The sequence below is a fragment of the Dermochelys coriacea genome, chromosome 2 (genome assembly GCF_009764565.3).
Source record: "Dermochelys coriacea isolate rDerCor1 chromosome 2, rDerCor1.pri.v4, whole genome shotgun sequence".
Taxonomy (NCBI): domain Eukaryota; kingdom Metazoa; phylum Chordata; order Testudines; family Dermochelyidae; genus Dermochelys; species Dermochelys coriacea.
Window position 1 is genome coordinate 53510542 of NC_050069.1, and position 20044 is coordinate 53530585.

Below are 20044 nucleotides of genomic sequence, written 5' to 3' on the forward strand. Positions count from 1 at the left end.
GGAACCCCTGCCCCATCCACACACGCTCCCCCGCCCACTGACCACCCCTTGCCACCCCATCCAACCCCTCCCTCTCCCCTGACTGCCCCCGGAACCCCTGCCCAATCCAACCACCCCTTCTCCCTGTCCCCTGACTGCTCCCCGCCGCCCCATCCAACCCCTGCTCCTTCCTGACTGCCCCCCCAGAACTCCTGCTCCCATTCAACCCCCCATTCTGCACCCTGATCCCTATCCACATCGCCATCCCCTGACAGTCCCCCCCCCCCCCCCAACTCCCCTGGCCTCTATCCAACCCCTCGCTCCCTGTCCCCTTACCACACTGCCTGGAGCACCAGTGTCTGGCGGCGCTACAGCTATGCTGCCCGGCTGGAGCCACAGCCGAAGCCGCTGCGCAGCACAGAGCACTGGGTCAGGCCGGGCTCTGCAGCTGCACTGCCCCAAGAGCTCACAGCCCCGCCACCCAGAACGTTACATTGGCGGTGCAGTGAGCTGAGGCTACCGGGGAGGAGGGAACAGCGGGGGAGGGGCTGGGGGTGAGCCTCCCAGGCCAGGAGCTCAGGAGCTGGGCAGGAGAGTCCCGGGGGCCGGATGTGGTCTGTGGGCCATAGTTTGCCCACCTCTGCTCTAAAGCTACCCTGCAGGGATTCCCACTTACTCAGAAATAGTACAAAAGAGGAAAAATCTGATATTACACCATAATGCAAATGTTTTCATTTGCGTGAGCATGTATGGAACCTGGAAGATTTCAAGTGTATTAAGCAATCTACTTTTATTTTAGGTCTTGTTATATTTAGAAGTGTTTGAAAGATCAGTTTGCTCCCTCTCTTTAGAGTATTGAAGTGTTACTGTATCCCCATCTACTCGGTGTTTAGAGTTTGTGGACAAGCACTGACTGACAGTTTACAGAACAGATAAGGCTGATTCATGTTATGAAAATCCCCAGCACACCAAAGTGCAGATCTCTGGCTGGTGTAAACAGCTTGAAAGAACTTCAACAGAAGCTGACAGTTTACACCAGTTGAGGATCTGTCCTTAGTGTTTAAAGGTCTTCCTATAGAATACAAAAAAAAAAGTTCAAATCTGAAGGAAAGCAGTAAGAAATCTGTAAGATAGATGACTACTTAAAATACATTTCATGTGCACCTGGATAAGCGACAATAGCAGAAACATTTTCCTTTACACGAAAGATTTTAAAAGCCTAACATATCAAAGCAGCAAAATCCAGTTGAACGAACAGAGATACCACTTCTATAAATTACACCGGACTTACCTTTACAAGATGATCATCCAAAAACAATTTTAGAATACAAACAAGAAGGGATAGGAATAGTTGTAGAATTGCTAAAGAGGTTAACACAAGGAGTAAGGAAATAAAGCAAAGGAAATAGAAATTTTAGTCATTTAACACACATCAGGACAAGACAATGGAGACAGAGGAACAAGCCTCAAATTACAATACAAGAAACAAAATATGTGAGAATTACATGACAGATCACATTAGCAGTCTCAAAGCATCAAGTATCTGAGAATGCTTTCACTAGGAAGATACTATAAACTTCACCTTTGTTGAAGTATGTGATTCAAAAATGCTCAGATAACTGAAGTCACTTTACTCACTTCTGAAGTGGACTGTAACATAGGAGCAGGGCATAGGAAGTTTCACATGAAGTGAAATTTACATATCCTATCCAATTGAAACTGCAGGGGCATCTAGATTTGCTTACCATACCCGTCTTTAAACCCTGACATCCTGCTCAAATTTAAAACACCTGGTCTTGCCAGAAGTGCCACAGGCTCTTTAAAGAGCCCTAACTAGTCAGCTCAATTTTAATTATCAAACCAGTTCAGCTCTAACTCAGGTACAAAAGTAGTACTGCAGAGAAGTTAGTGATTCAGCAGGATTAGGCATTCCTTGAGTGTCTCATCCACCTATGGACCACAGTTAACCCTGCCTAGCTTTGAGAGATCTAATCAAGATCAAAGACAGAAACAATAAAGCTGAAGGCTTTCCATTTTTCCAGATACGCCTTTAGACAAGTCTATATAATAGAAACTATTTTCCTTATGCTTGACTTACGTTTTGTGATCAATTTACTTCACTATATTGTTAATTTAGCCACAGTGTAGGATACTGTCAGAAAACAACAGTGACAAAGGAAATTAAGTACTCATTGTAGACAGGTTTCAGAGTAGCAGCCGTGTTAGTCTGTATCCGCAAAAAGGAGTACTTGTGGCACCTTAGAGACTAAAATTTGTTAGTCTCCAAGGTGCCACAAGTACTCCTTTTCTTTTTTCATTGCAGACAGTTAATTAAGCACGATATCCAATTAAAAAAAGTACAGCTTTTATGTCAAGCACATGTATTTGTTGACATTTCAAACACCCTTTAGACACTTGGTAGCTATAGTAAAAGAGTAATGTTGTCAGTGGTCTTGCCAATAAGAGGATAACAGCTTTTGCTTTCATAGTGGCTGGGGATGCACACAGCTCACTAGTGTCAAAGCATTAAAGGGGTTAGGTGGCATATTAAGTAGGGTTTCAGGAAACCACATGTTTATCTTGATGCAACTGCAGACTCTTTAGGCAAAGTGGTAGATGAAATCTAAAGTCACCTATGTTGGGGAAAAAAAGAATGAAGTCCGAAAATGTATACCAGTACCCCATGATACTAAAACGAGTATTCCTTTGGATTTCGTTCTGGAGGATTTTGCATGTAGTTGTTTTTGGGACACTGCTATAGTTTTTCCCTGGAGAAGGAATAAAAAACTACTTGCAGCTATCAGTGCATTAACACATTTAAGTGCATACAATTTTCTTCTCCTAAGAACACCAAGTTATCATCACAAAATTAACAAATGAAGATAGAAATCACCCACCCCTGAACACTTAAGTTACATTAACCAGGTATAACTACAACTAACTATATGACTACTGAAACTATTATATATACCCTCAGGTAATGTGTCTGGGCCATAGGTGCTGGAACTAGGGACCTTGGCTTGAAGTGGATTCCATTATATACAAGGTTTACAGTTTGATTCAATGGCTCTCCACCCCCACCCCCACCCCAAAAATTGTTCCAGCACACCTGGCCTGGAGAGGCCTATTAGATGCTTCAGCCTGAAACAGAACGCAGGGTAATCAGCATACCGGAGACAGAAAGTGTGGGAACTGGAGCAGAATGTGCCCCGCACCCCTCCCAGACAGAGAGGGGCAGAGGAAACCATTTAAACGACACACGTGGGCATGCAGACATGTGAGAAAGTTAGTCTCAAACAGGGAACTGCGATACCCCCACCCAACACTACCCTGGCCGGGAGGGTGCCACCTCCCGTGGCGACGTACCTGCTCTGCAGTGACCGGTTCGTTGAGGCGGTGCTCGGCGGAGAGGTGGTGCCTGAGAAGCAAGGCTCGTTTGTAGTTGCGGGTGCCCTTGCAGAGCTCGTCGTGCCCCCCCGCACCGCCTCCGCCGGCTATGCTGATGTCGGTGGGGGCAGAGGCGGCGGCGGTGCACCAGGCGCAGGACATGAGGCCGGTCTCCTGGCAGTAGTGCAGCCATGGGAACTCCTTGAGCCAGGAGCCCTGGAAGGAGACGTGCAGCTTCTGCAGCAGGGACTTGGGCCTGGCCGCTAGCGGGAAATGCTTGATGCTCTCCCCCTCCCCCGCGCCCACGCTGCTGCCCTCCGCCTCGTCCCCCCCATCGCCTCCAGACCGCCTGCTGCTGCTACAGCTGCCGCCCTCGGCGCCGCTGCCGTCGCCCAGGCTGCCCCCCTCGCCGTCCTCTTCGTCGTCACTGCTGTCGCTCAGGGAGCCCCCGTCCTGGACCAGGTCCTTGCCCTCCAGCAGGCCCTCGGGCTCCAGGCCTTCGGCACCCTCCAACTCCAGCTCCTCGTCCGCCCCCCGCCCATTGAAGTGCCTCCGCGGCCAGGCAGGGGCCTCGCAGCCATTGTTAGCGGCGGAGGGGCCGGACAGGAGCCCTCCGCCGCCCCCCCGAAAGGCCAGAGTCCTGCGGTTCCTCTCGGCGAACATAGGGCCGCTGGCGGCCGCAGGGGAGACTGCGTCCTGGGGCGGGGGCAACAACAGCAGCTCCTTCCCCTCGGCGGCGGCCTCCAGCTCCTCGGCCTCTAGCCCCTCCAGCTCCACTTCCTCGTCCGCCCCCCGCCCATTCAGCTGCTCGGGGTCTTGCCGGGCCCAGGCCTCGGCCGGGTTACCCCCGTTGTTATTGTTCGAGGAGCCGACCCCGGCGGCTCCGCCGGCCGCCGCTGCGGCCGCCGCGGTGACCAGGCCGCCAGCCCGGAACGCCAGCGTCCTGCGGTTCATCTCCGCGAACATGGCGCGCGCGCGCGCGCGCCCCCCGTCCGCCTCGCGCCCCCCGCCTCGCGCTCTGCCTCGCGACCGCCGCTCCCCGACCGACCGACTGTTCTGCCCGCTGACGGGGAAACTGGGACCCGGCCCGCCCAGGAAACAAAGAGAGACAAAGGGGCAAGTCCGGCCCCGGCTCTGGGCTCTACCGCCGCAGGCTCCCCACAATGGATCCGGCTCGGCAGCGCTTCCGTCCCGACAGGCCCCGGCCCAGGTCGAATGGCAAATGAACAACGGACTACTCCCACAATGCACCGGGGCAGCCACCGAGGGGGCGGGGGGGGGTAGAGCGGGCGGGGGAGGAAGAGGGAAAGAGAGCGGGAGGCCGAACAGCTGGTGAGTGTCAGGTTCTAGTCAGCGCACCCTGCACCTCCTTCTCCCCCGCCCCGCACTCCCCACCCCCAGAGCGCAGCGCAGCTCCCTGCCTTCCCCCCGCCTCCCACTCTCTTCTTTTCCCTTATGCTGCCATCTCTAGCCATGAGGTGCCCATCGAGCCGTAGCCCACCTAGGGTGGCCTAAGCGTCCCGAGCCCCCTGTTGTGTCTCAGAAAGGGTGCCTGCAGGGCCCTGACTTCTTATTGTGGGCGATGGTAGCGGGCGCGGGTAATTGCTCCGAAATGTACTGCCCCGAGTGCCTAAGCTACTTGCGCTTGTTGTGAAATGGGAATGCAAAGAAAAGGTCACACACGTGCTGCACTGAGTGGGGATGATTGCCGTGGCTGTTACATCATGCACCGCCAATTATAGAGCGCTCTGCGTGTTTATACCTGCGCAGCCATACGCTCTAATGACATACATTACCTGGGTTCCAGAATCCAGTACAGGGGAAGGGAGGGGTGAGCCGGTCAATGATCTCAGTCTGCACTGCAGGCAGTAATCATTAACAAATCTGAAAACACAGGTTATATGGGTTATAATAATGGACTGGTAGCTTTCATAGCAGTCCCTGCTGCATGTGTTTTCTAACCTCACCCAAAATCAAGCTAGCATGTCTTAATTCCTTTCCACTTGAGTGCTGTGTTTATGGACACAGACCTAAAGTTCACCCTGTAAAATAGTCAGGGCCCTATCTACTCTGCAATACCACAGTCACTGGCAATTTGTAGCAGATTCTATTTCTTGCACAGAATTTAAACACTTTTGCAGGGAAAAATCATTTCTAGACTTCATAATTGTGAAAAAAAAAAAAAACCTTGAAAATGTACCAAAATAAGCTGATATTGTCAAATTTGCTTGATACTGCACATGGCCTGGAAGTGTTACCAACCCTCCAGGATTGTCCTGGAGTCTCCAGGAATTAAAGATGAATCTTTAATTAAAGATTATGTTAAGTGATGAAATCTCCAGGAATAGGGCCCAACCAAAATTGGCAGCCCTACCTGAAACAATAGTTCTGAATAGCTCCATTCATTGCAGTGGGGTGTTAACTTTGCTTAATTGTGGGCAAGTCTACCCTTAGGGCTTGGCTACACTTGCGAGTTACAGCGCAATAAAGGAGCCCCGGGTGCCCTAGCTCACTACCTATCCACACTGGCAAGGCACGTAGAGCACTCTGTCTCCGTGGCTAAATCGCTGCTGGTACTGCACCTCGGTGCGTGGAATAACGTTTTCTGCACCACCACTGGAGCACCGTGGAGCCAGTGTGGATACCCTGGTCTGTTATTGCACTGTTTTCAGAGTAGCAGCCGGGTTAGTCTGTATTCGCAAAAAGAAAAGGAGTACTGGTGGCACCTTAGAGACTAACAAATTTATTTGAGCATAAGCTTTCGTGAGCTACAGCTCACTTCATCGGATACATTTGGTGGAAAATACAGAGGGGAGATTTATATAGACACACAGAGAACATGAAACAATGGGTTTTATCATACACACTGTAAGGAGAGTGATCACTTAAGATGAGCCATCACCAGCAGCAGGGGGGGAAAGGAGGAAAACCTTTCATGGTGACAAGCAAGGTAGGCTATTTCCAGCAGTTAACAAGAACATCTGAGGAACAGTGGGGGGGGGGAGAAAAAACATGGGGAAATAGTTTTACTTTGTGTAATGACTCATCCATTCCCAGTCTCTATTCAAGCCTAAGTTAATTGTATCCAGTTTGCAAATTAATTCCAATTCAGCGGTCTCTCGTTGGAGTCTGTTTTTGAAGCTTTTTTGTTGAAGGATAGCCACCCTCAGGTCTGTAATCGAGTGACCGGAGAGATTGAAGTGTTCTCCAGTCAAGATGGACTACAAGCCGTCAGGAACAGTATCCCCGATAATGTCACGGCTAACCTGATGGCTGAACTTTGTGACTTTGTCCTCACCCATAACTATTTCACAGTTGGGGACAATGTATACCTTCAAATCAGCGGCACTGCGATGGGTAACCGCATGGCCCCACAGTATGCCAACATTTTTATGGGTGACTTAGAACAATGCTTCCTCAGCTCTCGTCTCCTAATGCCCCTACTCTACACTAATGCGCTACATTGATGACATCTTCATCATCTGGACCCATGGAAAAGAAGCCCTTGAGGAATTCCACCAGGATTTCAACAATTTCCATCCCACCATCAACCTCAGCCTGGACCAGTCCACACAAGAGATCCACTTCCTGGACACTGCGGTGCTAATACGCGATGGTCACATAAACACCACCCTATATCGCATACCTACTGACTGCTATTCCTACCTACATGCCTCTAGCTTTCATCCAGATCACACCACACGATCCATTGTCTACAGCCAAGCTCTACGATATAACCACATTTGCTCCAACCCCTCAGACAGAGACAAACACTTACAAGATCTCTATCATGCATTCTTACAACTACAATACCCACCTGCTGAAGTGAAGAAACAGATTGAAAGAGACAGAAGAGTACCCAGAAGTCACCTACTACAGGACAGGCCCAACAAAGAAAATAACAGAACGCCATTAGCCATCACCTTCAGCCGCCAACTAAAACCTTTCCAACGCATCATCAAGGATCTACAACCTATCCTGAAGGACGACCCATCACTCTCACAGATCTTGGGAGACAGGCCAGTCCTTGCTTACAGACAGCCCCCCAAACTGAAGCAAATACTCACCAGCAACCACACACCACACACCAGAACCACTAACCCAGGAACCTATCCTTGCAACAAAGCCCGTTGCCAACTCTGTCCACATATCTATTCAGGGGACACCATCATAGGGCCTAATCACATCAGCCATACTATCAGAGGCTCGTTCACCTGCGCATCTACCAATGTGATATATGCCATCATGTGCCAGCAATGCTCCTCTGCCATGTACATTGGTCAAACTGGACAGTCTCTATGTAAAAGAATAAATGGACACAAATCAGACGTCAAGAATTATAACATTCAGAAACCAGTTAGAGAACACTTCAATCTCTCCGGTCATTTCCATGCTGGAAAGGGGCCATGACCAGGACACACTGCAGTGCAGGGTTAGAGTGAAGGAGCTGCGGAATGCAAACAACCACTCTGGTGCTGCCCTGCGACCTGCCGTTTTTACAAAGAGCTGGACGCAATACTTGGGGGCGACCCCACCTCCATGCCAAGTACCACCATGAACACCTCAGAGGCCAGTGCAGCAAGGCAGGAGGAGCAGCAAAGCAGGAACGAGGGTGCTCCGGTGGAGGAAGACACCCCGGAATCCCTAGATGCATGCAGCCAGGAGCTGTTCTCAAGCCAGGAGGAAGGTAGCCAGTCACGGTGGCTCATGCTTGGGGAAGGACAAACACCAGAGGAGGTTCCTGGTAAGCGGTTTTTATTTTGGGAAGGAAGTTATTCGGTGCGGGCTCTTGGGGTGAGGAGGGTTAGGGCTGCTTGCATGCCTAGATGTGGAATAGGGCATCGATGTGCTCCCTCACATCGCAGTAATTGGCCTCAGTGATCTCTTCAGAGGTCTCAGCCAGAACTTGGGCAATGCACTTGCGCAGGTTTTTCAGGAGAGCCACTGTAGTCCTTGTCCCAGTAAGGCTAACTTGTCCGTGCCACTGTGTCGTAAGGGACGAGGGAACCATTGCTGCACACAGACAAGCTGCATATGGGCCAGGATGGAAGCTGTATTGCAGTAGAAGACCCTCCCTTGCTTCCCTAGTCACCCTCAGCAGCGAGATATCTTCCAGGACGAACTCCTGTGGAAAATGTGGGGACAGTGTTCAGTATAGGGGCCCCCTGCCGCTGTTGGCTTTCCCCAAGGCATAGAAACCCAGAGGCCAATACAGCCATGAAACAATCAGTCACACTTGATCCGGTGCTTACTCACCATTTTGGGGCTCCCGTGGGTTATGTGCGCTCGCTGTGGGACAGGCGAATTATGCTATTGTGTAGACTGTGCTTGCCCTTGAGTACAGGGGAATCATTGCTCTGTCTGGTGTGAACAATGCTGCCTCTGTTAAGTATTGCATTTTGCCTTTACAGATGCAACCTTGAGATCTCAGCCGTCCGTGTTATCAATGGCCGTGAGGCTGCAAAGAATCAGGAAGAGGCCACATAGAAGCAAAGAAGACATGCTGCATGAAATCATGCCGCATTCAACTAATGAAAATAAAAAAGTGCAGGAGTGGCGGGAGAGTGAAAGGAGGATCCGCCAGCAGAATGCGGATCACCGGCACCAAAGCACAGAGTGGCTGATAAGCATCATGGAGCGCCAAGGAGACTTGATCCAGGTGCTCGTAGCCATGCAGGCAGAGCACAACCGCGCCCGCCCCCCCCCCGCAGCACTTGTCCCAAAACTCTTTCCCTTGTGCCACCATGTCATCTCCAAACCACTTGTCCCAACATCCAGGTTCTTACCACCACCTGCTGCTTCCAACACCTGTTGCTTCACCAACTAGCCCGGAAAAATACGACCTTTACCCACTGCACTCAACCCCCATCACCATGCCATGGTAAACAGCCATCCTGAAGTGCAGCACACATTGCACAGAACTCCAGACAGGACATACGCAAATCTGTGATTGTACCGTTCCCCACCCCACCCCCTTGCCCTTTGTGTTTCCCAAGCAGTTGTGTTGTGTTTCTTTTCAATAAATTGATTTTTTGGCTTTGAAAACATTCTTTATTATTGCATAACGTAAAAGAAACCTTAGCCCAGGAAAGCAACAGGTACTGCAAGTCAGTGTATCATATGTAGCAAACATAGATTCCTACCACACTTCACTCCCATGCAGGGCACCGCACCAGACATTACTGTTGGCTTTCAGCCTCAAATTGCTCCCTCAAGGCATCCCTAATCCTTGAAGCTGCAAGCTGTGCCCCTTTAATAGCCCTGCTTTCTGGCTGTTCAAATTCAGCCTCCAGGTGTTGAACCTCCGAGTTCCATGCCTGAGTGAATCTTTCATCCTTCCCTTCACAAATGTTATGGAGGGTACAGCACGCTGATATAACTGTGGGGATGCTGTTATCGGCCAGGTCCAGCTTCCCGTATAGAGAGCACCAGCGACCCTTTAAACAGCCATAAGCACACCCCACAGTCATTCTGCATTGGCTCAGCCTGTTGTTGAACCGCTCCTTGCTGCTGTCAAGGCTCCCTGTATAGGGTTTCATGAGCCTCGGCATCAAAAAGGGTAAGCAGGATCTCCAAGGATCACAATGGGCATTTCGACTTCCCCTACAGTGATCTTCTGGTATGGGAAAAAAGTCCAAGCTTGCAGTTTCCTGAACAGGCCAGTGTACGAAAGATGTGTGCGTCATGCACCTTTCCGGGCCAGCCTGCGTTAATGTCAGTGAAATGCCCAAGGTGATCCATAAGCGCCTGGAGAACCGTAGAGAAATAGCCCTTCCGATTAACGTACTCAGAGGCTAGGTGGGCTGGTGCCAGAATTGGAATATGTGTCCCATCTATCACCCCTCTGCAGTTAGGGAAACCCATTTGTGCAAAGCCAGCCACAATGTCATGCACGTTACCCAGAGTCACGGTTCTTCTGAGTAGGATGCGACTAATGGCCCTTCAAATTTACATCAACACGATTCCAACGGTCGACTTCCCCACTCCAAACTGGTTAGCGACTGATCAGCAGCAGTCTGGAATTGCCAGCTTCCAGATTGCAATAGCCACCTGCTTCTCCACCATCAGGGCAGCTCTCAATCTCATGTCCTTGCGCCGCAGGGTGGGGGCAAGCTCCTCACAGTCCCAGGGAAGTGGCTTTTCTCATCCAAAAATTCTGCAGCCACTGCTTGTCATCCCAGACTTGCATGACGATGTGATCCCACCACTCAGTGCTTGTTTCCCAAGCCCAAAAGTGGTGTTCCATGGTGGTGAGCATGTCCGTGAATGCCACAAGCAAACTCGTGTCATTTACGTTACTCGAATCGATATCATCATCGGAGTCCTCACTATCACTGTGGATCTTAAGGCATAACTCGACTGCCAAACGTGACACACTGGCGAGACTTGTCAGCATATTCCTCAGCAGTTCAGGCTCCATTCCCGCAGACCGAAAGGGAAGACAGAGCGCGCAGTACAAAAACCGTTGAAAGATGGCACCAAATGTGGACGGAAGCAAAGGGAATGCTGGGATGCGAACCGATGCATCACAGGGCTTTGAGACAGGACCCAGAATGATCCCGCACTCCCAGCCCCCTTCACACAAGCCACAGTGCCAGAATGGGAAGAAGTGCTCTGTGGGATAGCTGTCCACAATGCACTGCTCCCAATGCCACTGCAAGTGCCACAAATGTGGCTACACCAGTGCGCTTGCAGCTGAGAGTGTGGACAGACTGCAGCACTTTCCCTACTGCACTGTACGAAGGCGGGTTTAACTCACAGCGCTCTACATCTGCAAGTGTAGCCATGCCCTTAGGTCTGGTCTGCACTACAGACCTATATCAGTATAACTACATCACTCAGGGTGATGTAGTTATACCAACCTAACATCCCCATATGGACATAACTATTTCCTCTTGGGGAGGAGGATTAATTACGCTGACGGGAAAGCTCTCTCCCCTCAGCTTAGAGCGTCTTTATTAAAGCGCTAGAGTGGCACAGCTGCATTGGTGCAGCTGTGCCACTGCAGTGTTTTAAGTATAGACGTGCCCTTAAAATGCTGTATCCGTGCAGCTGCAGTGCTTTAAAGAAGATGCTCTAAGCTGATGGGAGAGTGCTTTCCTGTCAGTGTAGTTAATCTACCTCCCCAAGAGGTGGTAGCTATGTTGGCAGGAGGAGCTCTCCCGCTGACATAGCATCTACATGATGGTGTTAGGTCAGTATAACTACATCATTCAGGGGTATGGATTTTTCACATCCCTGAGCAACATAGTTATACTGATATAGGTCTATAGTGTAGACAAGACCTATGACAATCCAAATGTCACACAAAACATCCAACTAATGTGCTTGTTCCAAACTGACTTCCAGACCTTCCCAGATGCCAGAAACCCAGTTGTATCCTCTCCAGCTGCCAAAACCTCCCATTTCCCCGACCACCACTTTCTATAATGCAGTTATGTTTTTAGCACAAAATTCTGCAACACATGGCACAGTGTTAGAGAACAGAGCTTTTGCTTTAAGTTTTTGCTTATAGGGCACTATCATAAGACATTTTAGTATTAAACATTTTATACTAAAAGGTAAAATACTTTTAAATAGGCAATTAATTAAAATCAAAGAGGCAAAATAATTAAAATTCAGTCCAAAAGAATCAATTTGGCTAAATTATGCAAACTCAAACAGCAGCAAGGTATCTGGTGTAAAAGACAATTCAGTGGCTCTCAAGTCAGATCTCCCAACCAACAAAATGGATCATTTCACAAATGATATAAATAATAGGGTTGAAAAAGGGTAGCATTCAGTATGAAAACTAAGGGGGAGGTCCCGGCAAAGGCGAATCAAAATCAATAGGAATTGTATTTTAATTAGTCTATGAATGGGAAGCAGAGCACTGCCCAAATTCTAAATATAATAGTTGTCTAAATAATATTCATATACTAAGGTGAGATCATGAGAAAAATTGGTAGTTGAAAATACTAACTCCCCTTCACAACTCTGAGAGGATTCAGACAGATAAGTAGAAAACTAGGTTAACACTGTCCTCAGAAATAGTAGTACAATTGAGTTCAGAAAGACACTGTATTGACTAGATTCCTAGTATTGGAGGTTAAAAGCTTAAGGGGGTCTTACTATAATTCCATAGATTCTCTGGAGAAACAAAGAAATCGTACAATGCATTGTCATACATCTACAAGAATTGTGGAAACTACTTGAATCTATAAGAGGAGATAGGAAAGTGGTGGAAAATATTGAACAGGTGACAAACAATCAGAGAGAGGCAAGGCAGGGCCATATGGACCCCAGGATGAAGAAACATAAGGTTTGTATTGCAAAGTATAGACGACAATAACCTCTACGTATACTAAGTAGAATGTTTTTCTGTCAGAAAATAATGTTTAATTGAATTCAAAACTTTCCATGGGAATATGTCAAAATTTTGACAAAATTTTGTTTTGAAAAAAAAAATCAAAATGAAGCATTTTGATAACGAGGAAGCATCCCATTTTGACATTTTCAGACTAGAATGTTCAGTTTTTAATTTTGAAACAAATTCCAAATTTATTTTATATTATTTTATAAATCATAATATATAATAAAAAGTCAACACTGAAATGAAACATTTTGTTTGACCCAAAACAAAAATAATTCAAAAATTTAACTTTGCAGGAAATTTCAAAATTCAACGTTTCATTCTGCTTCAAAACAAAAACAATTTTTGAAATTGTGGAATTTCCCATGAAATGGAAATTCTGGTTCTTACATAGCTCTAATTATACCATATAGGTCAAGTCCCAATACAATTCAACAAATGGTTCAAACATAAGTTACAATGTGGAAACAATTCTCAGTACCCCCAAGGAACTAGGCCAAGATTGAAGAGCTATCAAAAGGACACTGTGTGCTTCATGGCATAATGGGACCAAATTCCGCTTCAAGCATTCTATAATTCTGCAGGACTCCTAAATTCTGTGATAATGTTAAATTATTATTTCTCCATGAAATGTCTCCATGAAATACCCTTCATTTTCATCCTTCCCATGCGAGACATACACACAACTATGATTCATAGTTGAAAATACTCATTGATGTAAAATTGGTCAATGATTATTTTCAGCAAAGATTATTTCTGATTATGTATTTTCTTCTGTGTGTTCTCTGGACAGCCAAGCTGGTTGGGCTTCAGTAGTTAAACCATTGTCTTGGTGATACAGCTAAAATCTCCTTCCTTCATCCCATACATACCAGAGAAGGGAAAAGGATGTAAGTTTCAGTGGTTCATCTTCTCAGCACCTCAGGCCTCAGATGCTACTTCTACTCTCTAGGAAACCTAGCTGTTATTAGAGTTAACATCCAGCTCCCCTTGCTCCCTGCAACTGGACTCTAGCTTCCTAATTCATCTTTGGTCTGGTTCTATACAACAGAACACTAAAGAGAGCATGCACTTTAATTCAATTAATTTCCACTTGTGGGAAAATTGCAGGCTGTTCTCAGCAGAGCAGGGAGACAGAAAAAAATGCTGGATGGCTGTCTGCTGCAAAATAATGAATTCTGCAACAAAAATGCTCAATTCTGTGGTATCTTGGAAAAACGACAGATTCTAAGGCCATAGAATCATGGAGTCCATAGGGTCCTAAGTGAGATGGCCTGGGCAGTTCACAGCTCCCAGAACCATTGTCTCAGTGCTGGTCTACACCTACAATTCACTGGGAAAGAATCACTGAGCAGCTCACAAAAGTCCACACAACAGTGAACAGGAGAGAGACTAGTCCATGAGCTAATCTGTTTATTTAAATAGAACAGGAGTACTTGTAGCACCTTAGAGACTAACAAATTTATTAGAGCATAAACTTTCTTGGGCTACAGCCCACTTCATCGGATGCATAGAATGGAACATATAGTAAGATATATATATATATACAGAGAAGGTGGAAGTTGCCATGCAAACTGTAAGAGGCTATTTAATTAAGATGAGCTATTATCTATTGAAATAATATCTATAGAAACCCAAGTTAATGCTATCTAGTTTGCATATTAATTCAAGCTCAGCAGTTTCTCATTGGAGTCTGTTTTTGAAGCTTTTCAGTTGCAAAATTGCCACCCTTAAATCTTTTACTGAGTGGCCAGATTGAAGTGTTCTCCTACCGGTTTTTGAATGTTATGATTCCTGATGTCAGATTTGTGTCCATTTATTCTTTTGTATAGAGACTGTCCAGTTTGGCCAATGTACATGGCAGAGGGGCATTGCTGGCACATGATGGCGTATATCACATTGGTAGATGTGCAGGTGAACATCCCTGATGGCATGGCTAATGTGATTAGGTCCTATGATGATGTCACTTCAATAAATATGTGGACAGAGTTGGCATTGGGCTTTGTTGCAAGGATAGGTTCCTGGGTTAGTGTTTTTGTTGTGTGGTGTGTGGTTGCTGGAGAGTATTTGCTTCAGGTTGTGGGGCTGTCTGTAAGCGAGGACTGGTCTGTCTCCCAAGATCTGTGAGAGTGAGGGATCATTTTTCAGGATAGGTTGTAAATCTTTGATGATGCTAGTTTTGGGAGTTTTGCTATTGACTTCAGTGGGGCCAGGATTTCACTCTAAATGTACAGTATGTGGGTTATTAGGCAGAAGCACATTGGCCCAAATCCACAAAGGTATTTGGGCTCCTAATTTCCGCTGATTTCAATGGAAATTAGGACCCTAAATACCTCTGTGGATCTGGGCCATTGTGTTCATTATTGAATCCAATAACACAACTTTAACTATAACTATATCTCTTCTGCAGAAGCATTAACATTTCTTAAAATAACTGTATTTTAACAATATATTTTACTGTCAGATAATCAAAACAGGTTTAACAAATCCCTTGTTTGCTGGGTGAAGTTTGTTACCAGAGAGACAGATGCCTGGCCAATAAGGAGCTATGTCAGTACTCACCCATGTATATGATAGATAGCACAATGATATCCTTCTCATAGCTTCTGCTGCTGCTGCTGCCACCTCATGTATGGCTCAACCATGGCAGCTGTAGTTCTTTTTTTCTTTCATTCTCAAAATCCTCTGCAGGTGATGCCTTTTACCAAATCTCCCCTTCCCAGGGATAATTGGCCATATCCACACTGTAGAAAAGACCTATGTTGTTGGATAGCACATTTCAAACCTGGGTCCCTCCTGCCCCAGTTTGGAAGCTGGTTTGGTTGTTGACATACATAAGGCCAAACTGTGTTCAGAACAGTTGTTGAAATCCATCTGTGGTGTTTGGAAACACATCCTCTCTCCCCACATCCCACTCACTCCATATCTCATGTAGCCAAAGCTAATGATATTACTCTTTACTACTCTCCTGTGTCTGAAGCTGTCTTATTCCAAAGGCTCCTCTCATTTCCCTTTCCACTACCCTGAAGCAGGGAACCAAATTCTGTTTCCATGTTACATTAACTTTGTTGTATAGCTTTGTTTCTCTCTGCTCAAGCTTGCCCTACCCTAATCTCTCTACCCATTTCACTTTCTCTTCCTCCCCTCCTAATTATCAAACAAGGCTTATACACCCTGGAAGAGGAGCCACAACAAAGCCTGGTTCCTTGGACATTGGCCTGGTCTACACCTAAATCGTAGGGAAACTTAGCTAAATCACTCAGGGCTGTGAAAAGTTTCACACCCTGTGCGACAGTAGTTAGATCGACCCACTACAGATGGAAGAATTTTTCCATTGACCTAGCTACTGCCTCTTGGCTACTTCCATCACTGTAGTAAGTGTCTACGCTATAGTGGCATATCTGCAGCTTTGTCACTGGAGCACTTGTAGTGCAGACATACCCTGATACAGTCCCTCTCCCCAACCGCCATTTCCCAACTGTCATGGAACTCTCCAAGCCAGTCACTGTGTCCTTCCCTAACATGGAATGCCAACAGGGATTCCCAGCCCAGAGGCACAAGTTAAAGGGCTCTATACTTGCTGCATTAGAGTAATTCTATCATCATAATTAATTAATAAACAATCATAGAATATCAGGGTTTGGAGGGGCCTCAGGAGGTCATCTAGTCCAACCCCCTGCTCAAAGCAGGACCAACCCCAACTAAATCATCCCAGTCAGGGCTTTGTCAAGCCTGACCTTAAAAACTTCAAAGGAAGGAGATTCCACCACCTCCCTAGGTAACCCATTCCAGTGCTTCACCACCCTCCTAGTGAAAATTTTTTTCCTAATATCCAACATAAACGTCCCCCACTGCAACTTGAGACCATTACTCCTTGTTCTGTCATCTGCTACCACGGAGAACAGTCTAGATCCATCCTCTTTGGAATCCCTTTTCAGGTAGTTGAAAGCACCTATCAAATCCTCCCTCATTCTTCTCTTCTGCAGATAAACAATCCCAGTTCCCTCAGCCTCTCCTCATAAGTCATGTGTTCCAGTCCCCTAATCATTTTTGTTGCCCTCCGCTGGATGTTTTCCAATTTTTTCACATCCTTCTTGTTGTGTGGGGCTCAAAACTGGACACAGTACTCCAGATGAGGCCTCACCAATGTCGAATAGAGAGGAACAATCACGTCGAATAGAGAGGAACAATACATCCCAAAATGCCATTGGCCTTCTTGGCAACAAGGGCACACTGTTGACTCATATTCAGCTTCTCATCCACTGTAAATCCTAGGTCCTTTTCTGCAGAACTGCTGCCTAGCCATTTGGTCCCTAGTCTGTAGCAGTACATGGGATTCTTCTGTACTAAGTGCAGGACTCTGCACTTGTCCTTGTTGAACGTCATAAGATTTCTTTTGGCCCAATCCTCTAATTTTGTAACAATCCATGATCCTATTTAGAAGAAAATATTTGTGGCCTTAGGAATTGCTGGCTGTGAAGTGGGCTGACCTGCTCTGGGAAAAGGCTGACCAGCTGTGTGAAACGGCTAAATAAATAGGACTAGATTCACTCGGACCAGGTTTATGGCTGCTTTGCATCTTTGGAGTGGCACAAAGCAACCAGAACATACCAGCGAATCTGGCTCATAAATTCCAACTTGGGTGCGAGGAAAGTTCATGTATCCCATGAACAATAACTACCTTTGCTGAATCTGTGAATGTGCCGCAACTGAGGCCACATTTTCCACAGGGGATATCATGTCTACAATATCTCTGACTGCATATACCCCTAGTGGGACAGATGAACAGGTCCCAGGCTTAGCTTCCATTTCATTAATTAAAAATAAAATACCAGCCTTCAGTTGCAGCAGCATCTCTGGAGAAGGGCAGTTGGGAAAGACTTCTGTGTCCGTTCTCTGGAGGTTGTGGAGCGCCCTCATATTACTACTGACTAACTTCTCAATCAGTGAAGTATGTTTGTATGTCTTAGCATGATTATATTTAATATTTCTTCAAAGAAGAACCTAGACCTTGGTTTAGTCATTTTGAATAATATATTGGGGGGGGGGCGATGACATAAAAATTGAAATAAATAAATAGATAAATAAAAATGACCATTTTACTTGGAGAGAGAGTGGCAAATTCTTCCACCCAATAGATTTCTTTCCTCTCTATAGCTGAGCTCATACAGAGCTGTCAGGCAAGGCAACACCATCTTCAGGGTGTGTAAAATCTTCTGTTGTTTGCTTTTCTTGCTACAACCTTGAACTTCCTCTCCCTCAGAATGTAGGTTACAGCAACGTACATTGACTTATGTAGATTTGGTTGTCCTGTTTCACCACTACGTTGCTTCTTTTTTTTTGCTGGTGCAACTAAATTGAAATCAGTTGACGTTTACCAGCATAAAACTGTATTTTCCAGAGAATGCATCCAATGAAGTGAGCTGTTGCTCACGAAAGCTTATGCTCAAATAAATTTGTTAGTCTCTATGGTGCCACAAGTACTCCTTTTCTTTCAGCATAAAACTGGAATTACAGAGTAGTGAATCTAGACCAATGCTATTCCACTTGCACTACCATTGATGTCACCAGTGATTTTAGCCCTGAGAGTTCAAGAAATTGCAGAAAAAGTATCAATAAGACTTTAAGAGTTCCATTTGAATTGGTTCTCAATTAACAGCAATGAGAATTTAACAGTCTTACAATTTGTTCCTCGACGCAATTCAGCTTGTTGACCTTGACCTAATAAGTCCTTTCTTGCTTGAACACAGAAACCACTTCTCTTCTAATATGTTAATTTGATAGTTGAGGTCAGCTGAGAGTGTTCTGAGTAACAGTTCTTAGGTCATATTTACTCTAGGCAAACGGGTGTATTTTTACAAGATAGCTAACACTTTGTAAAATCCTAGACAGGGCAGTTGTAGTTTAACTTGGACATAGCTGGTCCAGGTGAACACTAGGATTTTACGTGTTAGCTATATCATTAGAAAAACACACTTATATGTCCTAGTGTAAGTAGGGGTTTTTGTCGGGAAAATACAATGGTTCAAGGGAGAACACTAGATTTGTTTATGGGTAAACTGATGACTCAAGGGTTTTCTTTAGGCTAGACAATAGGAGCTGATCACTCTTGACTATGGATGATGTTCCTTCTAGGGAGCTCACAGTACAATTAGGCTGCTTCAGTATTTTGGATATCAATCAGGGATTTATTACTAGAATTGGTCTGATAACTGCTGAGCTGGCTGTAAAATACAGGAGCTGAGATTCTCATTTACATTTCCACTTTCCTCAAACTGAAGTGGAGAAGCTTTGCAGTGTCCAAAAGCCAGTTCCTTCCATTGTGAATGTCCTGCTATTGCCTCCAAAGTACAACTCTAAGGCTATGCATAGAGGTTGCTTCAGGTTGGGGGGCTGTATAGCTGTAAAGTTGTACTTTGGGGGCAATAGCAGGACATTCACAAAGGAAGAAACTGGCTTTTGGACACTGCAAAGCTTCTCCACTTCAGTTTGAGGAAAGTGGAAATGTAAATGAGAATCTTAGCTCCTGTATTTTACACCCAGCTCAGCAGTTATCAGACCAATTCTAGTAATAAATCCCTGATTGATATCCGAAGTACAGAAGCAGCCTAATTGTATTGTGAGCTCCCTGCAAGGAACATCATCCATAGCCAAGAGTGATCAGCTCCTATTGTCTAGCCTAAAGAAATCCCTTGAGTTATCAGTTTACCCATAAACAAATCTAGTGTTCTCCCTTGAACCATTGTATTTTCCCTACAAAAAACCCTACTCACACTCCAGTAAGTGTTTTCATGCATGGATCCAAACTCTGCATCAGTTTCACTGGGATTTCATCTTCTCCTGACTGATCTTGCTGGGGGGTTCTGCCTGTCTCCAGCACTCAGGACCCTGAGCTACAACCATCACCTGGAAACCCCGACCAGTTCAAGCTTCATGGAGTGGTGAGATCCTTCCCTCTCTCTCTCTGTTTTATTTTCCCACCTCAGGTATTAACCTTTAATAATGTAACTGTTATGCTGGTTTCGGCTCTCCTCATGTAGTTATCACTATTCAATAAATAACTTTTATGGTTACGCTGGTTGCTTCTCTCTCTGAACTTTACTCTTTCATGTTTTTAGCTCCCCCATTTACTCTGCAGCAACGCTTTTTTAATCTAAGCTACAGTCCCTGTAGCACCCAAAAATACTGTGCAGTTTGCTCATCAGGTGGGTTACTACCTACAATTGTGACGTGAAAGTGGGGATAGGGACATACTAAACCTGTGACTTATGAGGGTGGCAGCTTGAGAATGCTGCTCAACCCAGACTACTGAGGCCAGGGGCATAT

At 46.1% G+C, this 20044-nt stretch overlaps 1 protein-coding gene across 1 annotated transcript in view; it reads right to left on the reverse strand.

Annotated features, from left to right (window-relative positions):
• ZBTB10 (zinc finger and BTB domain containing 10) overlaps positions 1-4704 on the reverse strand; it is a 36600-nt gene extending 31896 nt beyond the window's left edge. The window contains exon 1 of the mRNA XM_038391346.2: positions 3346-4704. Within this exon, the coding sequence (XP_038247274.1) occupies positions 3346-4332 (987 nt within the window). The 5' untranslated portion in view covers positions 4333-4704. The remainder of the gene's footprint in view (positions 1-3345) is intronic.
• Positions 4705-20044: the final 15340 nt, after the last annotated feature.